Genomic DNA, 12,262 nt, shown 5'->3' with positions numbered 1-12,262 from the left:
TCTTCTCCAAGAATGAAGAGACGGAGCCAAAGTAAAAACAACACCCAGCTGTGGATGTGACTGGTGATAGAAGCAAGGTCCAATGCTGTAAAAAGCAATATTGCATAGAACCTGGAATATTAGGTCCATGAATCAAGGCAAATTGGAAGTGGTTGAACAGGAGATGGCAAGAGTGATCGTTGACATTTTAGGAATCAGCAAACTAAAATGGACTGGAATAGGTGACTTTAACTCAGATGACCATTATATCTACTACTGTGGGCAAGAATCCCTTAGAAGAAATGGAGTAGCCATCATAGTCAACAAAAGACTCCAAAATGCAGTACTTGGATGCAATCTCAAAAAACAACAGAATGATCTCTGTTCGTTTCCAAGGCAAACCATTCAATATCATGGTAATCCAAGTCTATGCCCCAACCAGTAACTCTGAATAAGCTGAAGTTGAACGGTTCTGGGAAGACCTACAAGACCTTCTAGAACTAATACCCCAAAAAAGAAATAATTATCTAAATGTTAAGTCTAATTTACCCAATTATTTTGTATTTTTCCAAAAGGATTTAGAGTATAACAGCCAGCCCTGTCCAGCATCTGTATTCCATGGTAGTATAGTATTCAACTTTGCATTCCTCCTTCTCAATCTGAAGCAGGGTTCACAGGAACATCTCCAACTACCTTCAAGCCATGAGTTCCCAAAGCACTTTTAGGTATATTATGAAGTATAATTTAGTGAGCATGCCTCTGTTGCCTAGTTAGTTATGAGTTCCTCCCAAGTAGGGCAAATCCTTAATTCTCGGTGTTCCTAAGAACATCTTTTTGGCGGGAAAACTATGACAAACCAAGACAGTGTGTTGAAAAGCAGAGATATCACTCTGCTGACAAAGATCCATATAATCAAGGCTATGGCTTTCCAGTGGCGATTTTCCGTTGTGAGAGGCAGACCGCAAAGAAGGTAGAGCATCAAAGAACTCATGCCTTCGAAATGTGGTGCTGGAAAAGACTCCTGAGAGTCCCTTTGACAGCAAGGAGATCAAACCAGTCAATCTTAAAGGAAATCAACCCTGAATACAAGGACTGATGCTGAAGCTGAAGATCCAGTTTCATTCCAATTCCAAAGAAAGGCAATGCCAAAGAATGCTCAAACTACTGCACAATTGCATTCATCTCACACACTAGCCAAGTAATGCTCAAAATTCTCCAAACTAGGCTTGGACAGTACATGAATGGAGAACTTCCAGATGTTCAAACTGGATTTAGAAAAGGCAAAGGAACCAGAGATCAAACTGCCAACATTCACTGGATTAAAGAAAAAGCAAGAGAGTTTCAGAAAAACATCTACTTCTGCTTTATTGAGTATGCCAAAGTGTTTGACTGTGTGGATCACAACAAAGTGGAAAATTCTTAAAGAGATGGGAATACACCACCTGACCTGCCTCCTGAACAATCTGCATGCAGGTCAAGAAGCAACAGTTAGAACCAGACATGGAACAACAGACTGGTTCCAAATTGGGAAAGGAGTATGTCAAGGCTGTATACTGTCACTTTGCTTATTTAACTTTTATGCAGAGTATATCATATGAAATGCCAGACTGGAGGAAGCACAATCTGGAATCAAGATTGCTGGGAGAAATATCAATAACCTCAGACATGCAGATGAAACCACCTTTATGGCAAAAAGTGAAGAGGCACTAAGAAGCCTCTTGATGAAGGTGAAAGAGGAGAGTGAAAAAGCTGGCTTAAAACTCAACATTCGAAAACTAAGATCATGGCATCTGGTCCCATCACTTCTTGGTAAATAGATGGGGAAACAATGGAAACAGTGACAGATTTTCTTTTCTTGGGTTCTAAAATCACTGCAGATGGTGACTGCAGCCATGAAATTAAAAGACGCTTGCTCCTCGGAAGAAAAGTTATGACCAACCTAAATAGCATACTAAAAAGCAGAGACATTATTTTACCACAAAGGTCTGTCTAGTCAAAGCTATGGCTTTTCCAGTAGTCATGTATGGATGTGAGAGCTGGATCATAAAGAAAGCTGAGTGCTGAAGAATTGATGCTTTTGAACTGTGGTGTTGGAGAAGACTCTTGAGAGTCCCTTGGACAGCAAGGAGATCAACCAGTCAATTCTAAAGAAAATCAATCCTGAATATTCACTGGAAGGACTGATGCTGAAGCTGAAACTCCAATATTTTGCCCACCTGATGTGAAGAACTGACTCATTTGAAAAGACCCTGATGTTGTGAAAGATTGAAGGCAGGAGAAGGGAATGACAGAGGATAAGATGGTTGGATGGCATCACTAACTCAGAGGACATGAGTTTGAGTAAGCTCTGGGAGTTGGTGATGGACAGGGAAGCCTGGTGTGCTTCAGTCCATGGGATCACAAGGCGTTGGACATGACTGAGTAAAGGAACTGAACTGAGCAAAGAGCTGATTCATTGGAAAAGACCCCACTGCTGGGAAAGATTGAAGGCAGAAGGAGAAAGACATTAGAGGACAAGATGGCTGGATGGCATCACCAATGCAATGGACATGAACTTAGGCAAACTCCAGGAGATGGTGAGGGACAGGGAGGCCTGTCATGCTGCAGTCCATGGGGTCACAAAGAGTTGGACATGACTGAGCGGCTGAATGCACATACACAAATATGCCGTTAGTACAATATTGAACTTCAATCAGGGTGTGAACCAATAAAAACATGTGTAATGTCTAGTAATCAGAAATGAATTGTACAGAAATGAGTTAGGTAGGGTAATCTTGCTATTATGGGTAAAGTGATAGCATAACTTGGGAAAAGACACATGGTAAGCTATTGACCAGGTCATGCAATGTTCCTCTCTGTATGAAAGACTTATTTCCCGTATCGACTTTGCTTATGGGTTGTTAAGAGGAAGCACACATACACACAGACATATATAAAACAGACTGTTCTACAGAAAACAGAGGTAATCTCTGGAACTTATTTACAAATAAGAACTGAACTTCATTTGGTGGTGCATAGGAATTACAAAGGTTATTGCTCATAAATCAAATACTATTATGTTGCTGTGCACAATTTTTGACTAAAATTGGTTCTGGCTTTATATAAAATTACACCTAAATCAGTAATCACAAAAGCACTGCCTCTTCTCAGGTTTCTGTTCACTAACTTCTAGAACTGATTTTTCTTTCTTTCTTTCTTTTTTTAAACTATTCCCTTGTTGTACTTACCTTTTCAATTTTTTTTCAGATTTGTGTTCACTGAGACAGGGGAAGTCGCCTTTATACAACATCTTGGACCTGGAAAGAGTAAGAAGGGCCAGTGTTAACTGTCCTAAAAAGGCTGTGTGCTCATTTCTTACTTTTAGAAGACCATACTTGCAGATCAACACCATCACTGAAAAAGACACCTTTGAGTCCTGCTCTACCCTGCAATGTTTCATGAACACTGGAATTATATTTTCTTTGTTCTAACCCCAGTCTCTGAATCAGAGACAACTAGAGTGAGTTCTTCACAAATATGCGTTGACTGCCTGATTCAGAATTAATGAAAGGTAGGGCTCTGATTAGCAAATGCTACCTGCAGGAGGCAGAAAAAATACCACAAATAGAGATATGATGCTATGAGCAGAGTTTTATTTTCTTTTTTCTTAAGGCTTGGGAATAATCACTTCTATCTCTGTTTAGACCTTTCCAGATCTCTCCCTTCAGTACCTGAAAGTAATTTACAGTAGAATACTCCATGTAAAGCCCTCTTGCACCCAGTGCTGGAAGAAGAGGGCAAGGAGCTTCTAACAATTTATTCCTTTCTTGCCATTTTAGCCGCTCACCAGAATCTATACAAAACCTTACATCTAAAAGATGAAATCAGCAATAAATATCACACTTCTTTTGATAACTTGTTAATACAGATCTCTGTATATAAAATAAAAGGTAATGAGGTTACGATTATTTCTAGGATTTGTTCAGTTGCTAATTCGTGTCTGACGATTTGCAACCCCATAGACTGCAGCATGCCAGGCTTCCCTGTCCTTCACTATCTCCTGGGGCTTACTCAAACTCATGTCCACTGAGTTGATGATTTCTAGAATATGGAGCAAAATAAAATTTAATGTACTCATGGATTGTATATTTGGATGTCTCTTCCCTTTTTTGGGTAAAACGACTGCTCCCAACTTCCTGAAGGTTTGACTAAAAAAAAAAAAACCTCAAACCAAAAAAGTCCTGTTTTGAAGCACCTGGCCCAATAGTTGGATTTTATGCCAAGTCCAGAGCTTTGTCAGGCTGCAGAACGCGCATTAGCGAGAGGCACCGGGCCACTGGCAGGCCGGCCTGGAGCACCGTAGGGAGGAGGAGCCATCAGCGCCCTGGGACCCCGGCCTCAGAGCCTGTTGCTTGTGAACCAGACGACAGAGCAGGTGCGACTCGGGCCGCGAGGGCTGCTGGCGGTGAGGGAGGCTAAAATTCCACCCAGGCGGCGAGCACGCAGACCCCTTCCAACGCTCAGGTTGGAGGTTAGCCATGGGCGCCCAATTCCTTTCTCGCCTTTAGCCTCTCTCCTGCCTACTCAGACCCAAACCCACACTCCGGACCACGGGCGACCCCACTGGTATTAAAACCAGAGGGTGGCAAAGAATATTTGCAAGGATGAAGGAGCCAGAGCAGCCTTTCTCTTTGGCCAAGGCTTGGAAAAATCTGAAAGCTACTAAGGAAGGACAGGAAGAGCCGAAGTCACGGGGTGGAAAGAGGGCGCCCGGGGTGGAGTAAACCCTCAGCTCCCCGGTCCGGCCCCGCAGGTGGTACAGTCCAAAGCGGGGCGGGGCGACAAAAGGCTCAGCCAGGTCTCACCCCACCCTTCTCCCGCCTTCTCCGCCGCGCTGCCGCGGGAGCGAGTGAGCGCGCGCCCCGACGACCCCCCCTCCGGCGCCAGCGCCGGGGCCCGAGCTCCGCCCCTCGCCGAGCCGCCCCCTGCGCGGCTGCTGGCAGATCTCGCTGGGCTCTGCGGACACTGACACCTTCGTGGTCTCTTCCTCCTTCCGCAGGTGTGCGACGGCCTTTCCCGGCAGAGGCGCTGCCCTGGGTGGCCGGCAGGGCCCGCGCGGCTGCTGATCGCTCGGCGCAGGAAAGGCAGATTCCTCGCCCGCGCGGCGCCGTGACAGGTGCAGGGTCTGGTTTAAGGACCCACCTGCGGCGGCTGCTGCGATGCCCACCATGCGGAGGACCGTGTCGGAGATCCGGTCCCGAGCCGAGGGTAAGTGGCCGCCGCAGCGCCGGGCTGGGTGCGGAGCGCGCGCGGAGGCGACTCGGAGCCAGCCGAGAGTGGGGCGGTGTGAGTGTGTGTCTGTGTATGTCGGGGAAGAGATGCCCGTCCCACCCCTTCCCCCAGGAATGTCTGGCTGTTGTGCCTGGTCCCTGGCGAACCCTTCTCCCTGCACTGTCTTCGGCGCCCTCTCAGACCCCTTCGCGGCTGCAGAGCCCCGAAATTGTTGTCCTCGGTGGGATCCCCACGGCTCTTTATACGCCGCAGCGTGACTGTTCGGTCTCTGCGCTCTCGCCCTGCCCACCTCCCTCCCCAGTATCGCACAAACCTCTAGGTCTCCACTCTGCTTCTCCATTCTAGGGCTGCAGATCCCCAACCCGCCGCCCACCTTTGTGCAGCCCCCACATCACGACACCCCGAGAACTGAAATTGCCTTTCCCAGGATGCAAGATCGTTTGATCCGCAGCCCCTCGCCACTCGGAGCGGGAGGAGCCTTGATTGGGGTTGGGCGCTCAGCGGGTGCTGTGCATTAGTCTCTGCAGTTCTGCCTCTTGCAGCGGTGTCTCACCCAGCTCCATTCCGAGGTTTTGTTTTTGTTTTTCCGTTTACCTGATACCTGCACTTTGGCCAGCTGAGTTGACTTTTTAGCAAGGTGGAAGTTATTTTCTTTGCTCCACCCAGGGCCAGCTGTTGAATGACTACACTTGTCAGCAATGAGCAACAGATGCCCGAGGGTAAAGGCAAATACACTTTTGGAGGGCTGAGACTCTTCATCCTCTGAGGAGCCCTCAGCATCCTGCCCAGCATGTGGCCGTCAGTTGGTAAATTTTTGTTTGTTGTTGTTGTTCATGATGAAGCCAAGACTGTACAGATCTTGAGCTTTGTTTTCTTTTGTTTTTCTCTCCCATAAACCCATACTTGAATCCTGCAAAGGGTGGCTCAGGTTCTCATAACTTGTTTTGAGAACTTGGCTGTGGTCACTGGTGTCCATCCTTCACCCCCACCCTTTCCACCCTTTAATGTTTGGCAACTGGTAAAATGATTATAGGAAAAAAGCTATAGAAGTTAGGAGAATTGGATTGCAGGGGGTTGAGACGGGCCATTTTATTATTTTTCCTCCTCTGAGCCTTTATTTTAAAAATGGGGCCTCTGGGCTCTAAAGGGCTTCCAAGGTGGCTCTGGCAGTAAAGAATCTGCCTGCAATGCAGGAGACCTGGGTTTAGTCCTTAGGTCAGGAAGATCCCATGGAAAAGGAAATGGCTACCCACTGCAGTGTTTTTGCCCAGAGAACTTCATGGACAGAGGAGCCTGGAGGACTAAAGTACATGGGGTCGCAAAAACTGGGGCCCTCATAGCTCTGATTTTCTGCTTACAGCACTTTGGAAATGCTCAGTGGGACGTCCCTGGGGAGAAGGCCACACAGGAGTCAGAAAACCTGTGTCCTGCTTAGGAATTTCATACATACTTCTTGTCATTTGTAATATAATGAAAATTATACAGGGCACCTTTTAGATGCACAGTGTCTTTAAATGTACACAGTGAAAAATGTGTGCATTCTTTTTTTACATTTCTGAGTGAAATGAATTTTCTCTTTTATTTTTTCTTCCAGTTTTATTGAGCTATAATTGAAATATGGCATTATGACATATGACATAGTGATTTGACTTCCATCATGAAAAATTACCATATTAAGTTTAGTCAACATTCATCAACTCATATAGATACAAAATTAAAGAAACAGAAAAAAATTTTTTCCTTATGATGAGAACTGTTGAGACTTACTCTTCTAACATTTCATATATAAACATAATTATATTTATCATGTTGTGCATGACATCCCTAGTATTTATTTATCTTATAACTGGACATTTGTATCTTTTGATTACCTTCACCCTCTCCCTGACACCCCACCTCTGGTAACCACCGATCTCATCTTCTTTCTGAGTTTGTTTGTTTTGAAGTATAATTAACCTATAAGAGTATGTTAGTTTCTGTTACAGAACATAGTGATTCGATATTTCTAAATATTTCAAAATGATCAGCATAATGTCTAGTTACCCTCTGTCCACATACAAAGTTATTGCATAATTATTGACTGTGTTTGCCTCACTGTACATTTCATATACAAGACTCATGTATTTTGCAACTGAAAGTTCATACCTTTTAATCTTCATCACCTATTTCTCTACCCTCCCCACACCAATTCCCACTGGCAACCACCTGTTCGTTCTCTGTATTTATGACACTGTTTCTGTTTTGTTATGTTTGTTCACTTGTTTTATAGATTCTACATATAGGTGAAACCATGCAACACTTGTCTTTCCCTGACTTATTTCACTTAGCATAATACCCTCTAGATCCACCTATGTTGTGGTAAATGGCAAGATTTCATTCTTTTGTTTATGACTGAGTAATATTCATATACACATATACACACACACTGCATCATCTTTATTCATTCATCTATTGATTGCACTTAGGTTGCTTCCATATCTTGGCTATTATAAAAGTTGCTGCAATGAACACAGTGATACATATATCTTTTCTAATTAGTGTTTTTGTTTTCTTTGGATAAATACCTAGGAGTGAAATTGCTGGATCATATGGTAGCTCTATTTTTAATTTTTTGGAGAACCTCTGTACTACATTCAGTAGTGGCTGCATAAATTTACATTTCTACCCAACAAATGCATGACGGTTCCCTTGTCTCCTCACCCTCACCAACGGTTGTTATTTGTTGTCTTTTTGATAATAATGAATGAATTTTCTTAATCATCATTTGAGTGAGCCATGAAGGTATGAAAGTATAGTGGTAATAGTTGGGATTGTGCTTTCAAATAATAGCAATTGCTGGATTCCATATCGTGTGAAATGGGAAAAGAGAAAGGACCGGAAAACTGTGTGAAACTTCTACTGTATGAGAGGATTTTATCTGAGAGGCAACAGTATTGTTTTTGATTGACATGTATATTTTTCAAAGCATTTTTACAAAGATTACCCTATAGGACCTTACAGCACTCCTGAAGGTTGGTGAAGATGGTCCCATCTGATAGTTGATGAAACTGTGTCCCAGGTGATTGAGGTGCTTGGTACACTGTCAGAGGCATAGTGGCAGTTGGTGAATGACCCTTCCCCCATATTGGTTGGTCATTTTATTATGTGCTCAGCATTTGGCTTGGGACTGTGGTGAGGACATCGATAATGACACTGTGGGCTGGCGATGTGGCTCATTGCCTGCTCTACCCACACTTTTCTTTCCTAAAGAATAGTCTCTTTTGACAGCTCCTGCTGCCTGATGGCATTGTCCTGAACTGCAGCCTCCTTGGCTTCAGTGGGTCAGACCAGAGTAGGCTTCTGACAAAGAGCAGACAATCCATAGGTGGCTCAACACTTGTAACCTTGGGTTTTGGCTCTAAAAGCCAAGGCTTTGTGGTGATCATCTCTCCCATGGGAAAAGTTGAGCTTAGAGACTTAGAGTGAAGGTTGAAGCAGAAAGGGGCAGAGGAGAATAGGCTAATGGAGGAGTGAATGGCTGGCTGTCTTAGGTTGTGTGGATGCTGCTGGTATGAGGAAGTAGAAAGTGTGCATGTGAACACAGAAAGATAGGAGAGACTGGCCTGGATGGAAGGAATGAGGCAGAGAGACACAGATGCTGAGAGAGGGCGGCCCGTCTCTAGCCCACCTCCCCCACTCCCCGCCCGGACTCTTTTTTTCCCAATTCAAGGAGTAGCCTTAGAACAGGCTCTTATTTTTCCTTTAAGCGATTTGACTGGGTTTCTATTCCCTGCAACCAGATTGGCCAGATGCATGGCTGCTCTGTGTGCAGGTTATTTACAACCAAATCAAGGAGAAAGAACATCTATGAAATAAGAAATAGTCTAGGAGGGGATGTTATTAATTGAACAGTGTGCTTGCTATGGGTAACAAAGAGCTGTGAAAGATCAGACATAAGAACCTGAAGCCTGCGAGGAAACACTCCTTGAGAAATAATTTGAAATGAGTCCTCATGCAATGCTTCTCAGACTTTAAGGTGCGTACCAGTCACCTGCGGATGTTGTTAGATGCAGCTTCTAGATGAGGAGGGCTGCAGATGCATTTCTGACAAGCTCGCAGGTGATGCTGGGTGATGACCTGCAAGTCATAGTGTGAGTACCAAGGTTCTAAGATAATGGCATCTAGTTCAGTAGTCAGGAGGGCGCTGAGGTTAGAGAGTAACCAACTGAAAAAGTGCTGAACATGACTATGGCTTACCTGAGAGTTCTTAAACTGGCCAGGAACAGAGGGAAACTGAGAAGAAATAGAGCGTACATTTGGATAAATAAACACTTCTAGATTATAGAGTATTTTAAATGCCAGGATGAGTCATTTGGAGTTTGAATCAAATATTTTAGAAGGATCTTAGAGTTCTTCTAATCCAGTTCTCATTCAAGCATGAGGTCAGAGTAAGATAATTCCAAAAGGGCCAGTTAGGAGCCAAATCACTGTAGGGAAGTGACATCCCCAAAGTATGTTGGATGGTTTGTAGGAAATGTAAATAGACTATTTAGTGTGTGTGTGTGTGTGTGTGTGTGTGTGTGTGTATTTTAAGGTCTAAAAATGACAAAGACCAGGATTAGTATTGGAGTGGAGCAGTGAGACAGGAAAGGGAGGAATTAGAGCTATTTCTCAATAAATCATTATCTTGTTTAACAGATAATCTATTGAACTCCTATAAGTACCATTCTTGAAATTTCAAGCAATTTCAAGTACCATACTTGAAAGTAATCAGTGAGCAAACAGAATTTAGAAAAAGCCCAGCCCTGGAGGTGCTAAGATTCTAGTGAGGCAAGAGAGAAAGCAAACATAAGAAGTTAGCAAGTTATAGACTTTGTTATGTGATAAGTGCTATGGGACAAATAAAGAGAAGGTAGGATGCATAAGGTTGGTGGATGAATTGCAACTTTAAATGGGTTGGTTAGGCTAGCCTTCATTGAAAAGTCTATGTGAAGGAGGTGGATTAAGCCTGCTGGGAATCTGGGGGAAGAAGGTTCCAGGCAAAGGCCCCAAGGCAGGAGAGAGTTAGGAGTGTTAGAGGAATGCGGTGGCGGGCGGGTGGGGGGAGAAGGGGAACATAGTAGGAAATGAGGTGACTAAGGTCATGTCATAGAACATTGTGATATAGTGAATATACCACAAAAAAAACATTAAAATAAAAGGAGATTCTCAAGCGATAATTTCAGACTTTAATGTTTACAAGATCCCAGGTATCTCATCAACACTACTGTTTCTTGAGCTGCCTCATGAAGATCTGTTCAGTAGATCTGCCATGGGACTGCATTCTTCACGACCTGCTGGAATGTTCACCTGTAGGTGAAACACATTTTAAGGATGTCTTCTTTACAGTCTTGAACCTGATGGACTGGGAAAATATATTAAAAGATAAGGAAACTGAGAAAGAGTTTCAGTATAGTAAGAGAAGACATAAATTCAAATTCTGAAGCAATTGAGGGACATCCAAATGGACATGTTTTGAGATACTTTGAAATTGAGAGGTTAGATGTGGGGAAAAGCAAATCAGAATCTCTGGTTCAGAGATAATACTTGAAACCCTGGTAGATGAGTTTGCCAGAAAGCAAGGCTAAATAATGCAGAAGACTAAGAATCATATGTCCCTTCACTTTTACTGCAGCTAAATCAAATAAGCCTCTGCTGCTGCTAAGTCGCTTCAGTTATGTCCAACTCCATGTGACCCCATAGACCAGGCTCCCCCGTCCCTGGGATTCTCCAGGCAAGACCACTGGAGTGGGTTGTCATTTCCTTCTCCAATGCATGAAAGTGAAAAGTGAAAGTGAAGTCGCTCAGTCGTGTCCGACTCTTAGCAACCTCATGGACTGCAGCCTACCAGGCTCCTCCGTCCATGGGATTTTCCAGGCGAGAGTACTGGAGTGGGGTGCCATTGCCTTCTCCAAAATAGGCCTCTAAATACAGCATTAAAAATCCTAGAAACAGGGACTGAAATAACAGTGGTCTACACAAAACAGAATTTTTCTCGGTGTAAAACTAGCATGAAGACAGTCCAGGTCACCTGTGCCCACCAAATAAAGTCCTAAGGGACATGGGCTCCTTACGCCGTTCCGCCTCATCATCCTAAGTGTATAACTGCCTTAAAGGCATAATCTGGTTGCTGGGGTACCAGCCAGTGTATAGGAGTTCCAGGTCCGAAGAAAAGTGAAGAAGAGTGTGAGACCAGAGGCTTTTCTTGAAAGTACCACGCAAAGACTAATGGTTACTTTGCATTGGCTCGCTTCTGCAAGGAAAGCTGGAGTTTCCTAGTTGGCACTTAGTGTTTTATTATGAAAAGAAAAAGGAAAAGTTGTTATTGGATAGGCAGCTGACAGGCATTGTCACTGTCAGATTGTCAAAGGCTTTGGCTTGATTAAAAGAGGTGTTCTAGAGCTCATGATTTACAAAATAATGGCCATTATTCAAAACTAAGGAAATACACACCAAAAGAAAAAAACCACCACATACCTATCCACTAGGGTCACAAAGAGTCAGACTTGACTTAGCAACTGAACGACAACAACCACAATCCAGTGATTTGTGGTTTACACTGTTGAATATTATAAAGCTAAAATGTAAGGCATTCATTTGATTATGTAAAACATGTACCAAGTGATAAATTTAGAAGTTGTCCTAGGGATTGTTTTCCTAAACTGGCCTGTGTAAATGGCACCTTTAAAATGTTTGTAATTATAAAAAATACTACATTTTATTTACCTAAAATGTAACAAAAGGAGCATGGAGGTAATTTGTATAAAAATTGTTAAAAAGAAAATTTTAGGAGGCTATTTCATTTGTCCAGGTAAAAGAAGGCTAAGATCCTTTCTTCCTTTAACAAGCATGTATTATGCACCTGCTGTGTGCCAGCTAATTGGATGGTGGGATAGAAAGGTATAGCGAATGAAAGATTCCTTAGTAATCATGAAAATGAGTTATAGATTTATAACTGACATGACATTCTTTCACTGAGTGGGTATGTGAGTAT

The 12,262-nt window shown here is 43.4% G+C and overlaps 2 protein-coding genes across 8 annotated transcripts in view; one reads left to right on the top strand and one right to left on the bottom strand.

Annotated features, from left to right (window-relative positions):
- The window catches only part of LOC132345508 (uncharacterized), a 103,598-nt gene extending 97,750 nt beyond the window's left edge, over nt 1–5,848 (bottom strand). Inside the window, exons 1-2 of the mRNA XM_059887753.1 lie at nt 4,214–5,848; nt 3,207–3,275 (exon numbers count right to left, since the gene is read on the bottom strand). Coding sequence (XP_059743736.1) covers nt 4,820–5,590 — 771 coding nt within the window. The 5' untranslated portion in view covers nt 5,591–5,848 and the 3' untranslated portion in view covers nt 3,207–3,275; nt 4,214–4,819. The remainder of the gene's footprint in view (nt 1–3,206; nt 3,276–4,213) is intronic.
- The window catches only part of ATP8A1 (ATPase phospholipid transporting 8A1), a 238,136-nt gene continuing 230,711 nt past the window's right edge, over nt 4,838–12,262 (top strand). For 6 of the 7 annotated variants that reach the window (XM_024993042.2, XM_024993040.2, XM_024993038.2 and 3 more), the window contains exon 1: nt 4,838–5,226. In XM_024993042.2, the coding sequence (XP_024848810.1) occupies nt 5,178–5,226 (49 nt within the window). In that variant the 5' untranslated portion in view covers nt 4,838–5,177. 7 annotated transcript variants of the gene reach the window in all.

The sequence above is a fragment of the Bos taurus genome, chromosome 6 (assembly GCF_002263795.3).
Source record: "Bos taurus isolate L1 Dominette 01449 registration number 42190680 breed Hereford chromosome 6, ARS-UCD2.0, whole genome shotgun sequence".
Taxonomy (NCBI): Eukaryota; Metazoa; Chordata; class Mammalia; order Artiodactyla; family Bovidae; genus Bos; species Bos taurus.
This window is presented reverse-complemented; position numbering and strand designations above follow the sequence as displayed.